We start from the raw sequence: 24,426 nt of genomic DNA on the forward strand, positions 1-24,426 counted from the left end.
ACGGCGTTAACGGTGATCAGGAAATGGGCCAAATACGCCTCATTGTACCGGCCTCCTGCCTCCGACCTGAAGAGAACCGAAGTGTCTTCCTCCTGTAGTTTCCTCGGCTTCTGTCTGCCCTTCTCGAAGTTCCCCCTTATGTGCCCTTACCCCTTTCGTCTTCACTTTTCCCTCCTTGTCCACACACCCGTTTCACGTGTGCCCGTGTTAGTGTGATGCCCGTGTGTCTTTGTCCCATTGCTCACTCCCCTCCACCCCGTGCATCTTCTTCTCTTTTTCCAGCAAATATATTCATTTCAGTTTACCTAAGAAGGTCACTAACATTTGCCGAGGGCCTGGGCCCCAGAGTGAAGATGCCATGGATCCGAGGCACAGCCAAACCATGGTGGTCGTACAGCGAGTGAGAATAGGTTCTTCTGAGCCATTGAGATTTCAAAGACGTTTGTTACTACAGGGAATCCCGGCCTGTCCTGACTGATACACTATGTATATGCTTGTGTGAATTTTTTGCGGAAGTTAGGCCTGGCTCGTGTTTCTTTGAGGCTCAAAACAACACACATTTATGATCTCAGTTCCCGTGGGCAGGAATCCAGGCTGGCCTAGCTGGGCCCTCTGTTTCAGAGTCTCTCCCAGGCTGGGCCTCATTGAAGGCTCATCTCCGGAAGATCTGCTTCCAAGCTCATGCACGGGACTGGTGGCCAGTTTCTGTTCCGGGGCCTCAGTTCCTTGCTGGCACTTGGCTGGGGGCTGCTTTCGGTCCTTGCCATATCAGACCCATGGTTTTTATCAGATTCTCGAACTTCACCAGCCCCCTCCTCCCATTCTCTACTTCCTCCGCTACCCGCCAGTTTAGAGAACTAACTCACGTGCCTCTCCTCCACGAGCCTTTGCCAGATCTCTCTCCTTCCAGCAATGTCTGCAGCCTCTTCTCTGTCATCCCGGCACATGCCATTTATTCTGGTGTGGCACGTCATGTTTTACCCATCTGGACTGCCTGCAATGACACTGCTAGCTTCCTGGGAGTATTGTCCCCTCACGCACGGTGCCTTACATTTAGTGGACAGTGATGTTCGATGAATCGATAGACACAGGTTTGCTAGACTGCATCAAAGGTGCAGAAATATGCTTTAGTGTACCTGGGATGAAAGTGCGCGGCGTTTATGACTCTACCTCTTTATTGTTATTTTATATGAAATGATACCTACTTTGATAACTTTTCTGAGATTGATCAAAACTTTTTAAGTTTCGTAATGCTGCTCCTCTTCCTATATTTTTGCAGATATATTTTATCCTGTAGAGCACAGAGGGTCACAGTCAATACTACACTTATTGTATTAGGTCTTTTTTTTTTATGGACATAAATTTTAAGCAGAGTGAGGAAGCTAACAGGTGTGATTAATTTGGTTGTTCTTATAAGAGGTGCCTGATTTCCACGAAGAGTCAGAGGGCATTTTCAAGTCAAATGGGGAAGTTGTCTTTCTCTCCAAAGGTATGTTTTCCTTGCCGGCATCATGTGCCCATTAGGTTACTGGGAGTAATTTGAAGAACTTAAGCTTTTATTTTTCAAAGTAAAAGGTTAATTTGCAAAATGCCCACACTTGGAGTAGTTAGCATAGTAGCAGCAGCTGAAGCAGTGGTAGTAGTGATAATAATGATGGGAAGTTAGCATAGTAATAGTAGTAGTGACAGTAACAATAGTAACAGCAACTACAGGAGTGAGATGGGGAAGTGCCCAGGACGCTCCCGTCCGCCCACCAGGCTCCTGAAATTGACCGACCCCATTTCAGAACCAGGCGCTTCAAACCGGTGTGTCCGCATCTGGCGCTGGCCGGCCCTGCCTGCACGGTGTGCTGTGTGCGAGGCGGCAGGTGCAGCACATCAAAACGAAAACCTTGGCCTCCACCCACCCTGATAGAGCAGGGCTTTCAGTGGGCCCGAGGCGGCCGACCTGCCTGACCCCACGATCATGGCTGAGAGCCACTTCCCCAGTGTCGCAGAACTGCTCCTGTACAGAGTCCTCTGTGCTTCTGCTTGGAGATGCCCCCACCCCCCTCTTCTTAAAAATAAAGAGCTAGTTTATTTTTAAAAATATTTTTTGTTTTATTTGTTTTTGAGACCGATAGAGCATGAGTGGGGGAGGGGCAGAGAAAGAAGGAGACACAGAATCTGAAACAGGCTCCAGGCTCTGAGCTGTCAGCACAGAACCTGACGTGGGGCTCGAACCCACCATGAACCGAGAGATCATGACCTGAGCCGAAGTCGGACACTCAACTAACTGGGCCACCCAGGTGCCCCAATAAAGAGCTAGTTTAAAAAGAAATCTCTGCCTCGGTCAGTCATCACTGTAAGATGGACAGTCTCTCCCTTTTCCTCCAAACTAAGTGTAAGACTTACAGGGAAGATGGGAAGCGGGAACAGTGAGCTCAGACTCAGTCTGTGTTTATCTGCTCCTTGAGTTTGGCAGTGTCAGTGGGGCAGAAAGCCACGTGGGGACTGAAACCAGGGCTGCCTGGCTCACGGTTTTCCGTGTCCAGCACAGTGTCTCACTCAGGAGTGGGCACTTCGTGAATATTTGCTGAACGAGTGCAGTTTCACGTGGAACAGAGTCAAGGGGGGGGGGCGCTGCGTTTTGCAGGCAGCGCATGCTAGAAACCCAGAGGTCGGGAGAGCACATGAGAACTTGGAGGGCAGACTTGGGGTTGGTGAATCAGCAGACTGTCCTACTTGGGAAAGCAAAGTCAAGTAGTAATTGTGAGCATACAGTTGACCCTTGAACAGCACGTTTGACCTGCATGGGTCTACTTCTGTGTGGACTGTTGTCAGTAAGCACAGCCCATTGCCGTAAACTTGTCTTCTTCTCCTCAGGGTTTTGTCCACAACCTGTTCTTTCCTCTCGCTCGATTGTGAGAATACAGTATACAGTAGGTGCAACATACGAAATATGAGCTAATTGTACCATTAGCAGTGGGGAGTCCAAAGTTATATCAAACATTCTTCAACTGTGCGTGGGTTGGCGTCTTAACCCCCTCTCGTTCAGGGGGCAACTTTTCTTTTCCACGTCAGATTTTATGAGGATAAATAAGCTTCCTTCCGGATTTTCCTTTTTTTTTTTTTGAGAAATTAAAGGATGAGTAGAAAAAACAATGGTCATTTTGCCAAGCCTGGAGTCATAACTGACAAAGCTAATGATCTAGAAAAACCTATGCTGGAAAATGTCACTTTATTATATGTGTCTGGAAGCGCAGATGGGAAAACAGATTTTTTTCTTTTTGCAGTAGGTTCATTAAGTGTTCGGGAAGGTTCTCTTCTACACCTTCCCCGGCCTGCGTAGTTTGAGACTAAATCAGAGCTCCGCTTGCCGCCTGCCTCTCCGGGAAGGAGAGGCTGCTGCTCTTTACGACCCAGGCCCATCTGCAGGCCTGTGGCAGGGCATCCGCCACCGCTGCCCGGGGGTCCCAGAGTCCCCCGCAACAGGCAAGGGCGAAGGGGGTGTGGGGGATAAAGAAAGATGAACCACGGACACTGGACAAGTGCACGGAAGCTGTGGGTACCTGCCCCGGGCCGTCCATGCGCAGCACTGGCTGTGGGGACCGGGACTGGGCAACCAGTGCACTGAGACGTGCATGCCCACCGGTCACCTTGGAAAGGCAGTCTGAGCCCAACTTGTCACCAGACCCGGAGGAGCATCACCTCGTGTGCTGATGCTGCAGTTAACTGTCCACGCGGAAGTCATGGCCGGTTGTGTTTCTTCTTGTGTGGTTTGATCTCAAAGCCGCAGAGTGGACTGAGAGGAGACCCAGCCTTGCCACAAACGTGGTCTGTCCCACCTCCCTGGGGATGACTCACCCCCTAGGCCCCACGCCGGGTACCCCAAAGCACTCTCCGGTGTCTCCCATCCTGATTTCACTGCTTGTGCGACCGTCCTCACCGTCTGCTTTCTCAGCTCCTGTCAACTTGTACCTTGTTCCCCTGGGAATCGTTTCAGCCTCTGCAAGCTGCTCTTGTCCCTGCTTCTCAGAGAAAACAGACCATGGGCCAGGCACTTGCCCTGCTTCCCGTTGTCTCCATGTTGGAGGTGTGTCTTCACCTCCCCAAGACCCTCTGAGAAAGGATGCCTCCACCCCAGATGCCAAGGCGGACCTGTGACCCGTGCCAGGACTCTCTGACACTGCTGTCCTAGCTTCCCCTCAGCTTACAGAACATCCCCGTCCGTCTTCTGTCTTTCACCACGTTTATCAAGCAGCTTCCACACTTGGGAGTTATTCAAGCCCCTGTAGCCTTGGTTGTCTCCACCGCACTGTGTGACATGCCCTCTGGCGGGTCGTGGGACCACCAGCCAGTGGTCCCTGCCTTCTCCTCGCTGCAGGACTATGGGTTAGAGTCAGATCTGCTTTTTTTTTTTTTAAATTTCTGAGAGAGAGACACACAGCGTGAGCAGGGGAGGGTCAGAGAGAGAGGGAGACAAAGAATCCAAAACAGTCTCCAGGCTCTGAGCTAGCTGTCAGTGCAGAGCCCGACGCAGGGCTCGAACCCACCAACCGTGAGATCATGACCTGAGCTAAAGTCATAGGGTTAACCGACTGAGCCACTCAGGTGCCCCCAGATCTGCTTTTTAAAACCCACTTCTCGAATTTCTTCTCACTTGTGACTATAATCAAAAATTGTCTTGTAATCAAAAGATGACTGAAGTCATTGTGTTGGATTTCTTGCTCTGCGTCCTAAGTAAACAATTTAATGTCTGTCTCATAGGTAGTACTTAGATATCAGGCACTGATTAAACTATTCCGTGGAAAACTGGTTTCCAGAAACTGACTACTCCGCCAAAATAGTATTATTCTTAGAACATGAGATTGTGCTTCCTTGGGAAAAAACAAGACTGAAATCCATTACATAACTGTTGATCAGCAAAGCATTTAATTAAAATACAAGGCAAGTCATGATTTTTATGGACAAGGAGGCAGTTGGGCATTTTCGGCCTGGTGCCACTTGAGTCGCTTGCTCTCGCTGGGCATGTCTTCCAGAGCTGGGAGTCGGGGGACATTTGGGGCAGCCCCTGCACAGCCTGACCATGGCCCGCCCTTTCTTTGCCATGTCAGGCCCTGTGCAGTTTTGCAGTAGATCTAGCTCTCCTATTACTTTACAGAAGAATTTTTCTTTATGACTTTTTTTTTCCCCTAAGGAATGTAAATACTGAGGGGGAAATAGCCAGTAAGTACTGATGACATCTTGGTGCCTGATCTTTTTTTTTGGTACAACAGTGCTTGAAAGAGTTTTGGTGCCTGTTTTGGAGTCTGAATGAAACAAGAGGAAATATTTTTATTAACTAAAGTGGATATAAGATCATTTTGCTTCTCATCTCCTCCATCCAAAGTGATGGTCGTTTGAAATTACATTTGGTTTAGACAGGTCAGTGTCTTGACTTCATGTGATAACGTTCTATTTGATTCTAATGAATATAGCTTTATAATTCAGTTCATTGCAGTCTTAATAGGAATATCTTCACCAGGAAGGTTAAAGTATTTGTTGTATTTATCAAATCTCGGTAACACTTTTGAATGTCCTCTTTTCAGAAGATACAGAAGTTACTAAGTCTTTCCTAAGCTATAGCTTTTTATCAGCAACTGTAAATTACAACAGGAGGAAGCTCAGTGGCCTCTCTACACCCCTCTTCCCTTGGTTAAAACTTTAAAACAATTTTTTTTAATGTTTATTTTTGAGAAAGAGAGACAGCGTGAGCAGGGGAGGGGCAGAGAGAGACGGAGTCACAGAATCCGAAACAGGCTCCAGGCTCTGAGCTGTCAGCACAGAGCCCGACACGAAGCTTGAACTCAAGAGCGGTGAGATCATGACCCGATCTGAAGTCAGAGCTCAACCGACTGAGCCACCCAGGAGCCCCCAGTTTGTAATTTGCTGTACCGTCAGTGACCCAGAGAAGTGGTGTTGGGACAGCGCGTTCACGACTGACCTGTCCCTAGATTCTGTGGATAAAAGTGGCTGCACGGGCAGCAGGGACGCGCACTTCACCCTGGAGCTGGGCTCTCAACTGTGCCTCCTCACCCACCTCCGTGACCAGCAGGCAAATGTGGTGCAGCAGGGCCCTTTGCCCTAGATTTGGGATTTTGTTGTGTCAGGATTGACCAGAGTAAACCTGTGGCAGCTGGTGACAAAGCACGAAAGAGGTAGGGACAGGGACCCCTGTGGCGTGTCTAAGAAGATGAATGTTTCACCAGCTCCTTGAACTGTGGGATCCTCTTACATCATTAGAGTTGATTGGTTCCAAATTTGCTCTGCCTTTATCAGAACCCCAAGTCTGATACATATGGGTTCTCTGCTTCCATGGGGTGCTCTTCCAGCTCATTTCTCACTAGCTGCTTACACACTTCTTCAGTTTCCTTTAGGCTTAAAGGCAAAACATTCAAGGTTCATTTCCCTAACAACACAACTAGGAGAGTTGAAAATAGTCAAAAAGGTCGTGCTGTGGAAGAACAGGTTTAATGATCAGCAAATCCGTGGAGTGTTTTAGAGGCTGCTCAGTGGCATCATGAAAATGATGGGAATTCCAGGTAATGAAATATTGGGAGTTGTTGGGACACTAACGGGGCGTAGTTCTAGTGAAGAAAATACCAGAAAGAAATTCCAAATAATACTCCCGTGGTTTGGAATATAATGAAGGGAGGGGAGTGTGTTTGATGCACATGTGCTTTCTGGGGCCAGCGTTCTTCATGTCCGCCATGACCACAGTTGTACCAGAGGATCTCAAAGTCACCAGCCAGGTCTGAGATTTTATGACTGGATAGTTCCTTGTCACTAAATATGGTGTCCTTTCTGAGGGTTGGGAAATCATAGATTTCACGGTCTTTGTCTTGCTAACATTACCTGCTTTATAGCATCCTTCAAAATATCTCTGAGCCGCATTTTATTTTAATTTTGTTTTGTTGAAGGGGAGGTGACATCAAATATTACACTAGCTTCAGGGGTGCACCGTAGTGATTCAGTATTTATACACATTACAAAGTGATCACTGTGGTTAGGCTCGCTGCCTTCCATCACCAAAGCTATCAGGTATTATTAACTATATTCCCTAATCTGTATGTTGCATCCGCATGTCTTACTTATTTTATAACTGGAAGTTTATACCTTTTCATCTTGTTCCCCTGTTTGACCCATCCCTACCCCCTCTCACCTCTGGCAACCACCAGACTGTATTTGAGTCTGTTTCTGTTTTGTTTCATTTTGTTAGATTCCACATATAAGTGAAATTACATGGTATTTGTCTTTCTCTCTCTGACTCATTTCACTTAACTAATACCCTCTACATCCATCCCCGTTGTTGCAAATGGCAAGATTTCATTCTTTTTTATGGCTGCTAACGTTCCATTGTATGTATTTTTATATACGTATAATTAAAATATGTTCTACTGTAAGGTATCATATAGCACATAATTATATCTAATAGGTTATAATAAATAGTGTACACACACACAGACACTGTATCTTTATCCACTCATCTGTCAGTGGACACTTAGGCTGCTTCTGTATCTTGACTATTGTAAATAATGCTGCAGTGAGCATAGGGGTCCATGTATCTTTTCAAATTAGTGTTCTCATTTTCTTCAGTTAAATACCAAGAAGTGGAATTATTACACCCTTTGGTAGTTTTGCTTTTAGTTTCTTGAGGAACCTCCATACCTTTGTCCAGAGTGGCTGCACCAGTCTGCACTCCCACCAGCAGTGCCGGAGGGGTTCCCTCTCTCCACATCCTCGCCAACACCTGTCGTTTCCTGTGTGGTTGATTTTAGCCATTCTGGCAGGTGTGAGGTGACATCTCCTTGTAGTTTTGATTTGTATTTCCTCGATGTTGAGTGATGTTGAGCAACTTTTCCTGTGTCTGTTGGCCATCTGGATGTCTCCAGAAAATATGTATTCAGGTCCCCTGCCCGTTTTTTAATTGGTTGTTTTCTTTTGTATATATATATATAGAGAGAGAGAGAGAGAGAGAGAGTTGTGTTAGTTCTTTTATATATTTTAGATATTAACTCTTTATTGGTTATGTCATTTACAAATATTTTTTCCCATTCAGTAAGTTGCCTTTTTATTTTGTTGATGGTTTCTTTCACTGTACAAAAGCTTTTTAGTTTGATACAGTCCCATTTTATTTTTGCTTTTCTTGCCCTTGTTTGAGGAGACAGAGCCACAAAAATACTGCTCGGACGAGTGTCCAGGAGCTTCCTGCCTTTGTGTTTCCCTAGCAGTTTTATGGTTTCCACTCTCACATTTAAGCCTTTAATCCATTTGAGTTTGTTTTTGTATGTGGTGTAAGAAACTGGTCCAGTTTCATTCCTTTGCATGTAGCTGTCCAGTTTTCCCAGCACCGTTGATTGAAGAGGCTCTCTTTCTCCCCAGTCGTGTATTCTTGCCTCCTTTGTCAGAGATTGGCCGTCGAAGTGTGGATTTATTTCTGGACTCTATGTTCTGGTGGACTTTCTGCCAGTGCCGTACTGTTTGATCTCTACGGCTTTGTAGTCTAGTTCGAAGGCTGGGCTGTGAGGCCTCCAGCTTTGTTCTTGTTTCTCAAGATTGCTTTGGCTGTTTGGGGTCTTTTGTGGTTCCCTACAAATCTTAATGATGATTAGCTCTAGTTCTGTGAGAAAAACTCCGGGTATTTGGTAGGGATTGCATCAGATCTGTACATGGCTTGGGGCAGTAGTGACATTTTAACAGTATTAATTGTTCCAATCCACGAACACAGTATATCTTTCCATTTATTTGTGTCATCTTTAATTTTTTTCATCAGTGTTTTATAGTTTTCAGAATACAGGTCTTTCACATCCTTAGTGAAATTTATTCCTAGGGATTTTATTTTTTGATGCACTTGTAAATGGGATTTTTTTCAAATGTTAGTTTATTTTTGAGAGAGAGAGTGTGTGTGTGAGGGAGGGGCAGAGAGAGAGAGGGAGATACAGACTCCAAAGCAGGCTCCAGGCTCCAAGGTGTCAGCACAGAGCCTGATGCGGGGCTTGAACTCACGAACTGTGAGATCATGACCTGAGCTGAAGTCGGATGCTTACCCGACTGAGCCACCCAGGCGCCCCAGGATTGTGTTCTTAATCTCTCTTTCTGATGACTTATTATTAGAGTATGGAAATGCAACAGGTTTACATGTAGTTAATTCATGTGCATTATTTGTATCTCATGACTGTACTGAATTCATTTATTAGTACTGACAGGGTTTTGATGGAGTTGTATGTTTTGACATCATATTTTGCACATCGTACTATCTTGTGTATCCTTGGGTGAATTATTGTAGGTCTACATGATTTTGCTATTTTGTTTTTTAATTTTCTTACCGGCAATGTGCTGTATGTTAACCAGTGAGGTTTTTCTTTTATATTTTTTAAATTTCTAGTTGTGGGCTTTTCTTTTCTGTTTAAAGAAGTCCATTTAACATTTCCTGTAAAGCCAGTTGGGTGGTGGTGCACTGCTTTAGCTTCTGCTTGTCTGAGAAACTCCTTCTCTCTCTTTCAGTCCTGAGTGGTAGCCGTGCTGGGGAGGATGCTCCCGGCTCTAAGTTTTGGTCTTTCAGGACCGTGAACATCCTGTGCTACTCCCTTCTGGTCTGTAAAGTTTCTTTTTCTTTTTCTTTTCTTTTCTTCTCTTCCTCTTTCTTTCTTTCTTTCTTTCTTTCTTTCTTTCTTTCTTTCTTTCTTTCTTTCTTTCTTTCTTTCTCTTTCTTTCTCTCCTTCCTTCCTTCCTTCCTTCCTTTCCTTTCCTTTCCTTTCTTTTCCTTTTCCTTTTCCTTTTCCTTTTCCTTTTCCTTTTCCTTTTCCTTTTCCTTTTCCTTTTCCTTTTCCTTTTCCTTTTCCTTTCCTTTCCTTTTCGAAAGAACCGGAGAGGGGGCAGAGAGAATATTAAGCAGGCTCCACACTTAGCACAGAGCCCAGCATGGGGCTCGATCCCATGACCCTGGGATCATGACCTAAGCCAAAATCAAGAGCCAGATGCTCAACTGACTAAAGCATCCAGATGCCCCTGGCCTGTAAAGTTTCTGCTAAAAAGTCATCTCCTGGTCTTAGATGGGGGCTCCCTTGTACAAAACCAGTGTTCTGGGGCACCTGGGGGGCTCAGTCCGTTAAGCATCCAACTTTGGCTCAAGTGGTTATCTCATGGTTCGTGGGTTTGAGCCCCGTGTTGGGCCCTGTGCTGACAGCTCGGAGCCTCAGATTCTGTGTCTCCCTCTCTCTCTCTGCCCCTCCCCCACTCATGCTCTGTCTCTTTCTTTGAAAAATAAACGAACATTAAAATTTTTAAAAAAAAATAGTGCTTTAACCCCTGCTGCTTTTAAGATTCTCTCTTTAACTGTTGAAACCTTAGTTATAATGCGTCTTGGTGTGGGTCTCTTTGGGTTCATCTTATTTGGACTCACTGTGCTTCTCTGATGTGATGTCTGTCTCTTCACCAGGTTAGAGAGAGTTCCAGCCACTGTTTCTTCAGATAGGTTTTCTTTTTATTTATTTATGTGCCTGTTTGTTTTAATTTACATCCAAGTTAGTTAGCATCCAGTGCAACAATGATTTCAGGAATAGATTCCTTAATGCCCCTTCTCTATTTAGGCCACCCCTTCCCACAACCCCTCCAGTAACCCTCTGTTTGTTCTTCAGAGTTAAGAGTCTCTTATATTTTTGACCCCTTCCCTGTTTTTATATTATTTGTGCTTCCCTTCCCTTATGTCCATCTGTTTTGTATCTTAAAGCCCTCATAAGAGTGAAGTCATATGATATTTGTCTTTCTCTGACTGACTGATTTCACTTACCATGATACCCTCTAGTTCCATCCACATAGTTGCAACTGGCAAGATTTCATTCTTTTTGATGGCCGAGTACTCCATTGTATATATGTAATACCACTCAGGTAGGTTTTCTGTCCTCTGTTTCTCTCTTTCCTCTCCCTCGGGGAGCCCTGTACTGTGAATGTTAGTGCACTCGATGCTGTTCCAGAGGCGCCTTAAGTACCCTCATTTTAAAAATTTTTTTATGGGGGGGAGAGCTCCTCGGTGGCTCAATCAGTTAAGTGTCCAACTCTTGATCTTTGGCTCAGATCAGATCAAGCCCCGCATTGGGCTCCATACTGGCTGTGGAGCCTATTTAAGATTCTCTCCCCCGACCCCCTCCCCTCTCCTGCTCATGGTCTCTCTTAAAAAAAAAAAAAAAAAAAAAAAAAGAGAGAGAAAATTCTTTTTTCTTTTTGCTGTTTTAGTTGATTTGCACTACCCTGTCTTCCAGCTTGCTACTCCATTTTGCATCATCTGATCTTCTGCTGATTCCCTGTAGTGTATTTTCCATTTTAGTTACTGTATTCTTCAGCTCAGATTCTTTTTTATATTTTTATCTCTTTGTTGACGCTTTCACTGTGTTCATCCTTTCTTCTCCTGAGTTCAGTGAGCATCTTCATGGTTACTACTCTGGTCTCTATCTGGTAGATGGCTTACCTTTGTTCACTTAACTTCTTTTCTAAGGTTTTGTCTTATTATTTTATTTGGAACATATTCCTCTGTCCCCTCATTTTGCCTGACTCTGTTTGTAGATCAGTTATGTCTCCTGGTCTTGAAGGAGTCGTTTTATGCAGAAGGTGTCCCCTGGGTCCTGGTAGCGTGAACCGTCCTGGTCGCCACGTGCCCCAGGGCTGGCCCCTGTGTGGCTGCGCACCCTTCTGTTGCGGCACGGTTGCATTTGGTGCAGGTGCACTGGTGTGGGAGGCGGCCCGCCAGCATGGCCAGCTGCAAGGCCCCAGCTGCTGGTGCTGTCTTCTCACGTACTCCGGCATGTGGAGTTGGGTCCCTGGCGCAGGGGCGCTTAGGAGGGCCTCAGATTCCAGCCTGCCAGGTGTGGCAGTGCCGGGTTCATGCCAAATTTGAAGTTTATTTGTTTATTTATTCAAGAAATTTCTACACCCAGTGTGGGTCTCGGTCTCATAACCCCAAGATCAAGAGTCCTGTGCTCTTCTGACCAAGCCAGCCACACACCCCAATATGCTGAATTTTACACGAGAGCAATATTCACCAAGCATTTCTGGAGAATTTCATTAAGAAAACATTGTATTTTCCATATCAGAACTTAGGCTTTATTTATAAAATGAGAACAACTGATTGTCCTTTACCTTAAAGTAATCTCTAAAAAACAGCGGCCTGAGTCTTTCTAACGGCCCCACCTTTATTAACAGGGTAACCTTGGATGTACTGTTAATTTCTTTGCCCATCAGTTATGCCATCGGTAAAAGGCAGCTAATAATAGTGCCTATTTCGTAGGCTTCATGATCATTAAAGTTGATCCTCAGACAATGCAGGGGTTGGGGACTGACCCCTTCATGCCCTGTGCAGTTGAAAATCTGCTTGTAACTTTCGACTCCCCCAAAACTTAACTGCCAGTAGCCTACTGTTGGCCAGAAGCCTTACAGATAACATACACCATTGGTGAACACATACTTTATGTATGTGTTATGTACTGTGTTCTTACAATACAGGAAGGTAGAGGAGAGAAAATGTGACTGAGAAAATCCTAAGGAAGAGAAGGTACATTTGCACCACTGAACAGTAACAAATCTGTATGTAAGTGGGCCTGCGGTGCAGACACTGTCATTCAATGGTCAGCTGTATATAAATGCGTGTTAAGTTCTCAAAAGAGTTCCTTGCACGGAATGCTTAGCAAATGGCTCTTGTTGATACCAGCCTCCTTCCCTCCCCCTTGGTGTCTCTCTTGCTCTGTCTCTCTCTCTTCTGCGGATGCAGAGAGCTCTCCTGTGTACCAGGCCCGGTACATCCTTTTCTAGGACAAGAGTTTTGTATGCATGCTCTGAATGTCAGTCACCTTATCAAGGAGATTGGTTTCACAGTGGTCGTCATAATGCTCTCTTCCTACAAATGACTGGTGACTCTGATCATGCCGGATTGATTCATTTAACCAGAGTCCAAAGTCTTTATCCCGAACCACTGAAATCTGAAATAGCTGAAATGAAAAGGAAGGTGGGCTGAAGCTGATGACAGGTAATTCCAGCCTCTTCACTGATGCCACCGTGCCCTTCTAAGACAGTGACTGCTTGTTACCGTTCTGCGTGTCTCCACTTTGCGTAATGATAAGGGTGAGGAGCTGCAAGTGTGAGTCCCTGATCAATAAGCATCGATTATGTGGTGGGATGGCCTTCTTGCAGACCAGAGAGGCGTGATTCTGGTTTAGAGTTCTTAGGTTAATTAGGCAGAGATACGTAGGTGGGGGGAGCATCACAAGGCAAAGAAACAGAGGATTTTTGAACTTGAAGTTATTTGTCTGACTCCCTTTTCAGTTGGGGAAATGGAGGCACGGGGCTCCGGGTGATGCGAGGTGACCTGGGAAGCAACAGGCTCACGTTGTCCAGGGTGCACGCTGCTGGATGGGGCGGAGCACGGTGGAGGGCCGTTGGGTGACTGTTCGTTGCGGAGGGCTGCTGTGCTGGGTCCACTTTGCTCCCTCTTGCATCCTTAGGGTAGAGCTGCGGGTAGAGCTGCATCCTTAGGGTAGAGCTGTCTCAAATAAATTTGTGTAAGGATAGATTTGGGGGAAAAAAGAGAGAGAAAGAATATTCTCTGACCCCCAGATGGTGGGAGAATATCCTCATCGTAAGAGATGGAAGGTAGAAGAAAAGGAGAGGGAGAGCGTGTCTCCGGAAGCCTGTGGAAAGGCCTCCTGGAAGAGGAGCATGGGGTCCACATTTCCCTGGTCTTAACCACACTGCAGCCATATTACCTGGCCCCCTGGCTCTGCCTCTTACCACCCGTGGAGTCAGGGTGGTTCGGGAAGTTGTCCCCTCCTGTATCTTGCCGGTCATTCAGGCCATCATGGAGCTGTAGAGACGACATCTGATTCCACAAGGTCAAGGCCCTCTTCTGCTGCCCAGCAAAGGGCAGTAGTGTTTCCTTTGCACATGGAGGACTTTGCACTTGAACGAAGCACCGTGCAAGCCATTGGGGACTCTGGTGGTAACAGGAGGTGTGCCCCCTGCCTATTGAGGTTCCCTGCCATGCCAGAGAAAGTACTAGAGAAACATACATCAAATGTGTATGCCCGGGGTGGGCCTGGGACAGAAAGGAGGCGGGCCAGGAGGGGGCAGGGTAGGGAAGCCAGGGTGACTGGCGAAGGTGGCCCTGGAGAGGGGTCTGAGCTGTGACCTCTCCCATCTTGTTTTCAGTGACTGGTCTGCAGCCAGGCAGACCCCCCCCCCCCCCCCCCCCCCNTCACACAGCACCTGCCAGTGCCTTCCAGATAATAAATAAGACATTTGTTGAGTGAACAAATTTCTAGTCCTGACCTATTTTCAACTTTTTTTCTGAGTCGATAAATATTTGGTGAGTGGATAAATGGTTGACAGTCAAAATCTGGTGATGGGTTATGATCGTCTTTGGTTCAGGGTTGACTGTCTGTCTTCAGGGTTTATAATCGGCAACTAGTCAAGGTTTTAAAGAGGCGTATCTCTTGCACTGTTTGAACAAATCTCAATTTAACTTAAACTGGATTCTGTTACAGACTTCAGTGTCTCCCAGTGAAAAAAACCAATTCTCCCATCTTAAAGTAATTTTGTAAGTTTATTAAACAAGGTTGATATTTCTCCACTAATCTCATTTTCTTTATTTAAAAATTTTTATTGTGAAGTAATATACATTTTTATAGAGAAATTAAATATGCATACATAAGTGAAAGGCAAATAATTTAAATTTAATGTGTATTGATGTATTTATTTGATCATATTGAGCGAATTCAAAGAACTTTACGATGCAGAATTCCTTGAAGAGTTGGATGTAATCTGTGTTTAAAAATAAAAGTCTTAAAAATTGATCTTTTTCCCTCAAGAGCCAAATACATGAACCATGCTTTGATTCTGATTTATCGTCATCAGAGCTAAATTTTAGATTCAGTAGATGGGTTGCAGTTTGTCATTCCACGAAGCTGTGTTATGTGCGCTTAGAAGACGCAGGGTGGGCTGACGTTCTAGAAGCCTGCGCAGCCGTCCTTGGAGAGGTGCTTGAGTGTGCGAGTGCATCTCCCTCCGGCTCCCCACTCCCCTGCCCCTGTGCTCTCGCCTTCTCCCCTGCTGCCCCGCGCCATCCTGCCCACGTCCCTCTCTCCTCCCTTTATTTCCCTGCTGTCTTCCTCTTCCAGCTTCCTGCAGGGAAATCCTTCTTTCCTTCCCACCTCCCTCTGACCCCCTGCCCTCTGTGACTTTGGGGGATTGCACTGAAGACGAGGGGTGCCTCCAGGCCTCGGGATGGGTGGGTGGAGAGGCCTTTTGCCTCTCTCTTTTCTCCTCAGCTTGCCCCAAACCTAACATTTGCCGAGACCCCGGCCCACACTGGGCTTAGGGAGGATGCCAGGGGGCTGTTCTGTGGAGGAGTCTCAGGTGGCATGGAAAACACCAAGGAGTCTTGCTCACCTGAGGAGCCCCAGTTCCCAAACGTATCATTGCATCCACCCACGTGGTTCAAACCTGAGGCTCGGTGACCTACTTCCTCCTTGTCGAGTAAGAGAGGTGGGGCCGTCCCTAGGGTTCGGCGTAAGTACCCACAGCTGGTTAGCCCTGCCGTCTCTTTGAGTTATTTTATTTTTTTAAAAGCTAATTTACTTAGAAAGGATGAGCGGGGGCGGTGCAGAGACAAGGAGAGAGAGGATCCCAGGCGGGTTCCGCACCACCCGGCACACAGAGCCCTACACCGGGCTTGATCTCCCAAACCGTGAGATGAGGACCTGAGCCAAAGCCAGGAGCAGGACACTTAGCCACCTGGGCGCCCCTGTCCCTTTTAATATACACTGAAGAAGTAACGCCAAGTACAGTCTTAGCCATGTTTAAGGTGGAAAATTCTAATTGCGTGCTGTTATGCTTCTTATCAGAATAAATTAGATACAACTTCTAAATTACATAGTTTGCCATTCCTGATACTCTAGAGCCATTAATAAGTCACTGCACTACCATATGAGTTTCTGAGATCAACCATTACATATTGCAACAGGCTATAAATTCTTCAAAATAGAGTATTAGGAGTCATTTTTATGAACTGAGCCACTGTCCTTTCAGTATATTTAAATACCTCTTTGAAGGTGACTATTAAATGCATTCAGCTTGATTTCCTCATGACCCTCTGTCTGGGTGGAGGGCGAGCACTCTTTAGAAGAGTAACCATCTGATTTTGGAAGCGTTTGCTGTTTGTGTCCCAGAGGCCGCTTGCGTGTGCTAATCCTTCCTTCCCCCACAGCAGGGTTTGAATCTTTCCTTAGGTCGAATGTGTTCCTTCTGAGACTTATTTTAGGAGATGCCACTCCACATCCCCCCCCCCCCCCCCCCCCNTCTGGTCGATGTTAAAAAGCAAACAAACTCGGAGTTGAATGCGTTTTGTTCGAGGCAGAGCTGTTCCAAAGCTGTTCCTCATACCCGATGTTTCTGAATTAGGAGTTCACATGATCACGAAATCTGCTGCTTTTGGTTCTCCACAAAGGTTTGTTGTGTGGGCTTCAAATAAGAAGGCAGCTCACCCGCAGCACACGTCCGAACTGTTTGCTCAGCGTCCACGCGCGCCCGGAGCCCCGCTTTCTCATCAGCCCGGACCGCGCGTGCCGTGCTGCAGCCATCTTCTTTTGTACTTTATTAAATCTCTGTCAATTATAAATATCAAGGTTTTACATTAATGTCAAGATAGTGCATCAAAAATTCATGGAATATGTGACTTTTTCCAAGGGTATTTAATACTTAATGCATTCGTGTCATTTTTCTTCCCAGAGATATTGACAGGTTTTATTAAGTGTTTGTTAGGGAGATTTCATTTTTATCAAGGGACTATAAAGAGAAGCTGCATGCTAAATCAATTTTTTAAAGGCAGAATATTGTTCCTTTCTTTCATCTCCGAACTCCTGTAATCCATAGGTTTTATTTAAATTTCCTCGTGGTTTATTTTTGTTTTATGTGAGTGATAGTTCCAGACAGAACTTTAATAAGGATCAAATATGCTGACGGTAGTGGTTTTTAATTTCCTTAAGCATAGCTACCAGACCCATGCAATATGGTAAATTCTTCAAAATGTCATACTTACATATTTAGCAATATTACTTCTTTTTATTGAAGCCAAACAAATGATTTTAGATATTAATCTTTCCCAAACACCGTGATTATTTTGTACTAGATACAATATTACTGAGCCTCATCTGGAATACCCCCTTTTGGCAGAAAAGGGAACGGAAGAGCACTTCACCGGGTTGCCTCTTGGCATAAAGAAACAAGAATCCTGTTTTCAAAGTAAGCTCTCGAGGGCCTCGAGTCTGATTGTGATCACAGCAACTGGTTATTTCTCCAGCTTCAAATATTTAGAATGCCTGAGAAGGTGAAAATACCAATCATTAAAAAAGTCTGCAGAAAATCTGGCTGGTTTCTCCTCCTGTCTTTTTGAGGGTGGGAGGTGGGCAAGGAGTCATCCTTTGGCTGGACCCCCGACTTGGCCTCTGTTGGGGGCCCCTGTGCCCCGGAGACCCTGTCGGGGTCATCTTTCTAACACCGCCCTCCTCACCGTCCCGTCCTGGGTGCATCTACCCGGCTGTGTCCGGGAAGCAAGTTACAGCTGAAACTGGCCACCAGGAGTAAGCTTTGTGTTTTACTCTCTGGCTTTTAAAATACAAGTTGGATCTGTCATGATCAGCAAAACCGTTATCAGGTGTTGCTCTATAAGGTGAGGAATGTTCAGTTATCCTTCCTTTAAAGGGTGACCTTAAAGACCTTTCATCTAAGAACATTTTAGGAACTTCAAAATAAATAACTTCAGATTAGCGCTGTAATTTCCGGAGGTGTATTTTTAAGCCCTCACTTGGTCTTCAAAAGACTTAGGTGTTTACAAGAAGAAAAGAATAATTCTGTTCAGAGCTCCAAGAGTGTTGGGAATAGTTATTTTTCTTGGTATTGCTCATTTTTTCAGGGTACGTGAAAACATTTTTTTTCAAACTTAAGTGTTTTTTACATGCAAATCATTTTCGATCTTTGAATGTTTCAAGATCCTCGTAACAGTATTACACAGCACTGAAGAAGTAGGGTAGGTTGTTTTAGAAACCAGGTATTGCTGGAGTCAAGCTGAAACCATAGTTCTTCTGGATAAGCCCAGTTTGGGTTTAGGGTAAGCTGCTATGAAGACCTTCCCTACCCTGGGAAACAATTCAGGGGCTCCGCGGCGCTAACCTGTTCTGCCATGACGCCAGTAGGTGGCGGTAGTGTCACAGTGGTGAGAGCCTGTTGAACTGCAAGTTGTTTGCCTTTCTGTATAGTGTCAAATTAAATTTTGCTTCAGTGTAACCGTTAAGTGCATGCATTCTGTGGCAGAATAGCTTTTTATACCAGAATTACGTACAATTGGCACACCCTAATTTTTAAGCATATAAGAACAATGATTTCTAACAGATTCTACAAATATGTAAGCCTGCAGCCAAAATGATCATCAAAATTAATCTGAAGAAAGCAATTGTGTATTTTTCCCCCTGAGTTGTCTTTACGACTTCATCAGGACTATGAGCATGAACTTCTGTTTTCGGTAAGAAAGGTACGTACAGAGGAGGAAGGGAGACATTCAGGAGAGTTAATTTTCCATCTGTCTGTCTGGTCCTCGAGGAGGATGTCTTGTTTGAATAAGGCTGCAGATTCGAAAGCTGTTTCAGGGTCTCGGAGTGCTGGAAGGTTCTTGCTCAAGTCGTTTTGACATTCAGCATTCTAGTTTTGAAAATTGTCATCTTTTCTCTCATTCAGTAAGTCAGACTTTCTTGGGAGGGCGGATCAAATTCCTAATACCTCTAGGATTTAGTGTTGGAATTTACAGCTTTCAAAATACCACCGTGCATTCCACAGTTTAAATGAATTAAAATATTTTAAAATAACAAAAACAGTAGTGCTTCCCACCTGCGTAGAGTTTGAGAAGCCCTGCACCTTCCTCTGCCCCCCAGGTCGGTCAGGGGGTTGGTCATTCCTTGTGAGGTTTCATTGTGTTGTAAGTGACAGAAATCCGGGGTGCCTCTCACGGGCACATGGGGTTGTGGAGGGGCCCTTTGCCCAGATTGTCCTGTTATAAGGAGAAACCCGAATAGCCTCACCGTTCAGTTTCATCATTGTAAATGTAAAGCAGCCTCAGGACTCTTGCAACATAACTTTGCACCCCATTACAAAGAAGAGCCGGGCAGGAAGCTTCCCGACTCTGAGAGTCTCGCATCTTTCTTCACTAGGGTTGACCATGACCTTGGGGTTTTTTTGTTGTTTTTTTTTTTTAACAGAGATCAGAAATCCTGATCTGCCTCCAGCAGCCGGAAAATTCCTCTGGGCAACATGTGCTTTCATGTATCGACTTAAAATGCATCACCTTTAATTTCATTTTTGTTGCTACACCATTTCCAGATTCCACGAGTGTAAATTTTCTGTTTTGACTTTTCTTCCAAAGGGTTAACGGCAGGGCTAAGGACACCAGGGGGAGGCAGGCACCTGGGAGCTAACGCCCAGTTGGCAGCCTTTTGTAATCTATAATTTGCCTAAAACTGCGCACGGAGCACAAGCTTTTGTTTTCTAATTGATTTACGGTTTGAGCCACTTCTACCTCATCCCCCACTGTCCTGCACACGGTGCCAGCGAGCACATTACAGTGAGCCTTGATGAATGGCCGAGTGCTTGCCATGCTAATGCATCAAGAGTAAAAACCGCACGGAGTACCAGTGCTGCGGAGACGCGGTCGGGGAGCGCCGGGCAAGCCGGCCGCCTCCCGGGCTGTAACTGACCCCGGAGATTTAAATGATCCCGTCTCGGCTCTTCGTTTCTTAACGGAGACAAAGTTTCCGCGCGCTCGCAGGGACCAAGGTGGCTGGTCATTGGGATGAGGGGATAGGAAATGTATAAAACGTCCTTGTAAGCAAGCGTGAAGCTGTGGATGTTTTCACCAAATGTTCTTTTGTCCAGGAGAAAAGGAGTCAGGTTTCAGTAGGCCGACTCTGTTTTATCTTTGTCTTGTTTGTAAAATTCAGAATTGCACGCAACTGTTTTTCTTGATTTTTCTGCACTTGAGCCGCGTTTACCACATCCATGATTCATCTGCACATAAGCTGATTTCCGTCCAAATGATTTAAGTCAGAGATAAATGAACCTTCAATTTATTAGAGTGCCTTTAATTGTTCTTTTTCTCCACGTAAGAAGAGATTTGATGCACTCAGGAGGGGTGTGCCGCGTGTCAGGGGTAGAAGGGACCGAGGAAGGCCAGGACAGACGCCTACCTCCAGAGGCTCCCAGGTCCCGTTTGGGTCAAATACTCAAATGCGTGGGGGCGCCTGCCTCTTTGTGAAGTTGGTCCACCTTAAATTTCATTTTTGTGTGGTGTCTGTGGGTTCTAGTATCGAAATATGAGGAAGCAGATTTATGGCGGCTGCTGGGCACAACAAATTAAGTTGACAGTGATGTATGAGAGCATAATAGCACGATGATCCCCAGTAGCTCGGCTGGACGCCTCCTGCTTCATTTGGCTCTTGTTAGGATCTGTTAGGCAGCTAAATAATGAAATTCTGCTGACTGATTTCTGTTTTTCCCTTTTTCTCTCTTCACCTCTGCTTTCTGAAACTTGTAATTCCCAGACCCACCCTCATGCCAACAAACTGCCCTTGAAGGATGCTTTCACTTACGAGGACTACAGGTCGGTTGGGGCGCGTGTGTGTGTGTGTGTTTTGGGGTGTGGCGGGGGGGTGGATGTGTGTGGTGTGTGTGTGTGCGCATCTTTGGTGTGTGTTGTGTACTGTGTATGGGCGGGGGTGTTTCCTAAGTGATCCGGGGATCTTGGAAGGTGGGAAGTACTTAAGTAAGAAGTGACCTGCTGTGACCGGGTCAAGGTTCTAATGGGCAGCTGGGGTAGGATCGGCATTTTAATAACCACACAGAAGTTGCCCTCGCCCTGGTGGGGGGTAGCCAAGGTAATATTGGAGACTAGCATTTAGTGTGGGGGGGTCCTGAGGATTTAAATAGACTATTGTAGTATATGGAAACTTTTTTTTTTAAATAAAAAGATTTAATTGTGAAATGTAATAAAAAATAGCATGCCGCATTTTGTCGACTTCTTAGGATTTCTGGTCAGAAAGGAGTTACGTTGTTTTGCCTCTCACTGAGGCTTAAGCTAGGTGCAGAGTCAGTATTGGGGGAAGAAGAGGGTGGTGTGGGCCTGGGGGGAGGGTCTCGGCCACAGTGAGGACCGGAGGCCTGGAGGTCTCTGCTCCCGGCCCTCCTTCCAGTCACCATCTCCTTGGAACATACCCTCCCCCCCACCCCAACCCTCACCCCTGGATTTTTCTCTCTGTCCTTTTCCCTTCTAGTTCCCCGTCCCTCCCCTCAGCCTCAGATTTAATTTTGAGCAATGATGAAGGCCAGCATCACCTGCGGTAATACTCAGGAATTAGCTTTGAAGATTGGCGCGAAGTCTGACAAACCATAGTTTCTGGTTGAGTTCTCACCGCACGGGGCAAGAAGTGGCCCTCCTGTAATCCGCCTCTTTTCTGCCGGTTACAGGTGGGCAGTCTCTTCTGTTATGACTCGACAAAACCAGATTCCCACAGAGGACGGTTCCCGGGTGACCCTGGCGCTGATTCCCTTATGGGACATGTGCAATCACACCAACGGCCTGGTAAGGACCCCGTGGGNCCAGCCCCGCTTCCTGCCTCCCTCCAAACAGAAGTGGCCGTGTCACCCCTCCGGCCTCCTGCAGATAGAAGCTGGTGTTTCTCTGTCTCTGCGTTTGCTTAATCCTGGAAACCAGGAACAAGAATCTTCCTCCACGTTCAGAAACCACAGTGAATTGCACTGATTTGCTAAGCCATAATTCCAGCCTAAACACTCATGTTCTTATCTTATTAAACCACAGACTAAACCAAGGTTTTTTTCTCCTTACTCTCCTTAAAATGCTGATTTATTGAAGGGAAAAAACAAAACTTTCTTCTCTCCGGTTTTTCCTTTTATGTTCCTTGTTTTCTTCCTTTGCTGATTACAGCCCCAGTTATGTGCCTGCTCTGATTCCTTCCTGTTCCCTCTCCCTTCGCCTGACACGCTGACGCATCCCTGGCCCACTTATTAACCTGCTTCTGTCCGGGAGAAGGGGCTGGTGTCCCTGGCGCTAGGGCGTTGGGCCCTTGGCCTTGCGTGTGGGGTTGGCATCATCAGGCATCTGAAGCCCCGGGTAGGAGACATTAAGAAAACAGGGAAATTTTATGATTGTTAATGGCAACTCATAAAAGGGGGAACCCTAGCAAGCTGGCTCCCTGTCCCTCCACCTTCTTCGTACCCCCGGCCACAGCCGAGGGACACGCTTTCTGTGCTGAGATAGTAGTCTAAGAAACGTTTCCTGATGTCAGGATACAGAACTATGATCAGCTTGAGAATATTTTTAATTTTTAAGCATTGTACCGGCACACTGGATTGGTTTTACCCTTTTGTTCATCTTTCCTCAACGTCTGCTTTCTTTGTGATTATCAGCGGTATAATAAGTAGGCTTAAAAGTGTCGTAAATGAGGATTGCACGTCTAGCTGCACAAAATGGCCAGAGCACACACATAGCATGTGCCAGAGCCTTCATGATGCCGTGTCCAGCGCTGGTGTGGGAAGGCCTGACGGCAGGGGGTGCCCTTAACTTGTAGAGAAAGAATGGTTTTACTCCTGTCATTACTTTCTGCCTTAATTTAGATATGCTTAGTTGAATTAGCCATATTAGGAAACAGCATATTTTATTTATTTTCATTAATGAATAAAAGTTTTCATTCTTTTTCTGGGTGTTTTTTTCCCCCTTCAGAGCTATTTTAAACTGATTATAAGATTGAAGTTTTCAAAATTCTCAAAACGCTTTTTTTTGTTGTTTGGTTTTTTTTTTTTCTTTTTTTTTTTAATTTCTGAGAGAGAGACAGCGTGAGCTGGGGAGGGTCAGAGAGAGAGGGAGACACAGAATGTGAAGCAGGCTCCAGGCTCTGAGCCATCAGCACAGAGCCCGACGCGGGGCTCGAACCCACGAACTGTGAGATCATGACCTGAGCCAAAGTCGGACGCTTAACTGACTAGCCACCCAGGCGCCCCTCAAAATGCTTTTAATATTTGATTATAGCATTTTCCTTTTTGTTTCACTGGGTTAGGTCATTAGTTTTCAGACCCGATTGACCATTAGAGTTTTTTTATTTCTAGAATTTGAAAAAGTACACACAGTATTGTAAGCAAACAAAACCCGTTAACCGGTGAGATGCCTCTACAGTGGTAAAATGTGCAGGTTCCCTTCCCTGCCAGCACCCAGCCCCGTCAGTGACCCTCGGGCCGCCAGTGTGCAAATCTCTCCCTCCATCTGGTACGGATTTGCACCCCTTCACACACTCACACGCATGAGTTTTTGTGTTGCTTTCATATAAATGAGATTAAGCTATTGACCATTTTTCCTCTCTAAGAGTAAAAATGAAATAAAAATAAAAAGCCAATTTATTTCAAGATAAAAATAAGGAGTCGATGACGACCACTAATGCTGTGTTTTCTCTAATGCAGTTCATAAGGTCTGTGTCCTCCCTCAGAGCTGGCGAAACGGCGCTGTAGCCTTTAGCGGGTTTCTACGAGGTGGTGGCGCTTTTTCTTAATGGTGGCTGTTTTCCGTGCGTTCCTCACTCCACACCTTGGCTGAACTGTTCTCGGTTGTGATTGTAAGACTTGAAGGGAAATTGTGTCTGGTAGAACGTGAGAATCTATTTTAACCCTGTGCAGTTTTGTATCCCGTGTATTATGGGTAATCTCTCTTTAAGAACAAGGTACCCAAAATTAAGGCTTTTGGCTTCTCAGACACTTGATTGTCGTGTGTGTGTGTGTGTGTGTGTGTGTGTGTGTGTGTGTGTGTGTGTGTCTATCCTGACGGCCGTCGTCTGTCTGTTCTGACGATCGCTGAGGGAGTAGGTAGACATTTGTAACCCAGCAACGTGGTGTGCTTCTGACAAGAACCTGGTGGTGGGAGCAGAGATGGGAGAGCCAGGCCTGTGGCAGCAATTTCCAGAGCGGTAGCGGCAGGGAGATGGGGGAGAAAAGGGAAGGCCGGCCGGGCCCCCAGGCCTGAGACGGTGGCAGATGTGAGCTGGTTGCCTGGCCACATGGAGACAGACTTAGATGAGTTCGTAGGGCATCGCATTCAGCTGTGAGGAATGCTGTAGGTCTGAATTCCGTGCAACTGGTCAGAACTAATGTGGGCAGCGATGTTCCTTTCCGAGGTCATTCAGTGTGTGCAGAGGGCCCTGACGAGCGGTTTGTCCATTCCGGTGGGTAAAGCGTGTTGGAACAAGCAGCGCTTGTATTTGAGTGTGCACCTCTCCTGCTCAGCCTAGAAGGGCCTTGGGAAGTTCAAGCAGAAGTGAG

General features: G+C 45.9%; 1 protein-coding gene across 3 annotated transcripts in view; it reads left to right on the forward strand.

The window, feature by feature from the left end:
- Positions 1-24,426, forward strand: part of SETD3 (SET domain containing 3, actin N3(tau)-histidine methyltransferase) — a 73,262-nt gene that overhangs the window by 35,651 nt on the left and 13,185 nt on the right. For 2 of the 3 annotated variants that reach the window (XM_077780908.1, XM_077780906.1), the window contains exons 7-8: positions 20,649-20,707; positions 21,571-21,685. In XM_077780908.1, the coding sequence (XP_077637034.1) occupies positions 20,649-20,707; positions 21,571-21,685 (174 nt within the window). Of the gene's footprint in view, positions 1-20,648; positions 20,708-21,570; positions 21,686-21,733; positions 21,933-24,426 lie in introns of those variants that run through there. The other variant, XM_077780907.1, reaches the window with a different exon arrangement.

The sequence above is a fragment of the Crocuta crocuta genome, unplaced genomic scaffold (genome assembly GCF_008692635.1).
Source record: "Crocuta crocuta isolate KB4526 unplaced genomic scaffold, BGI_CrCroc_1.0 scaffold299, whole genome shotgun sequence".
Taxonomy (NCBI): domain Eukaryota; kingdom Metazoa; phylum Chordata; class Mammalia; order Carnivora; family Hyaenidae; genus Crocuta; species Crocuta crocuta.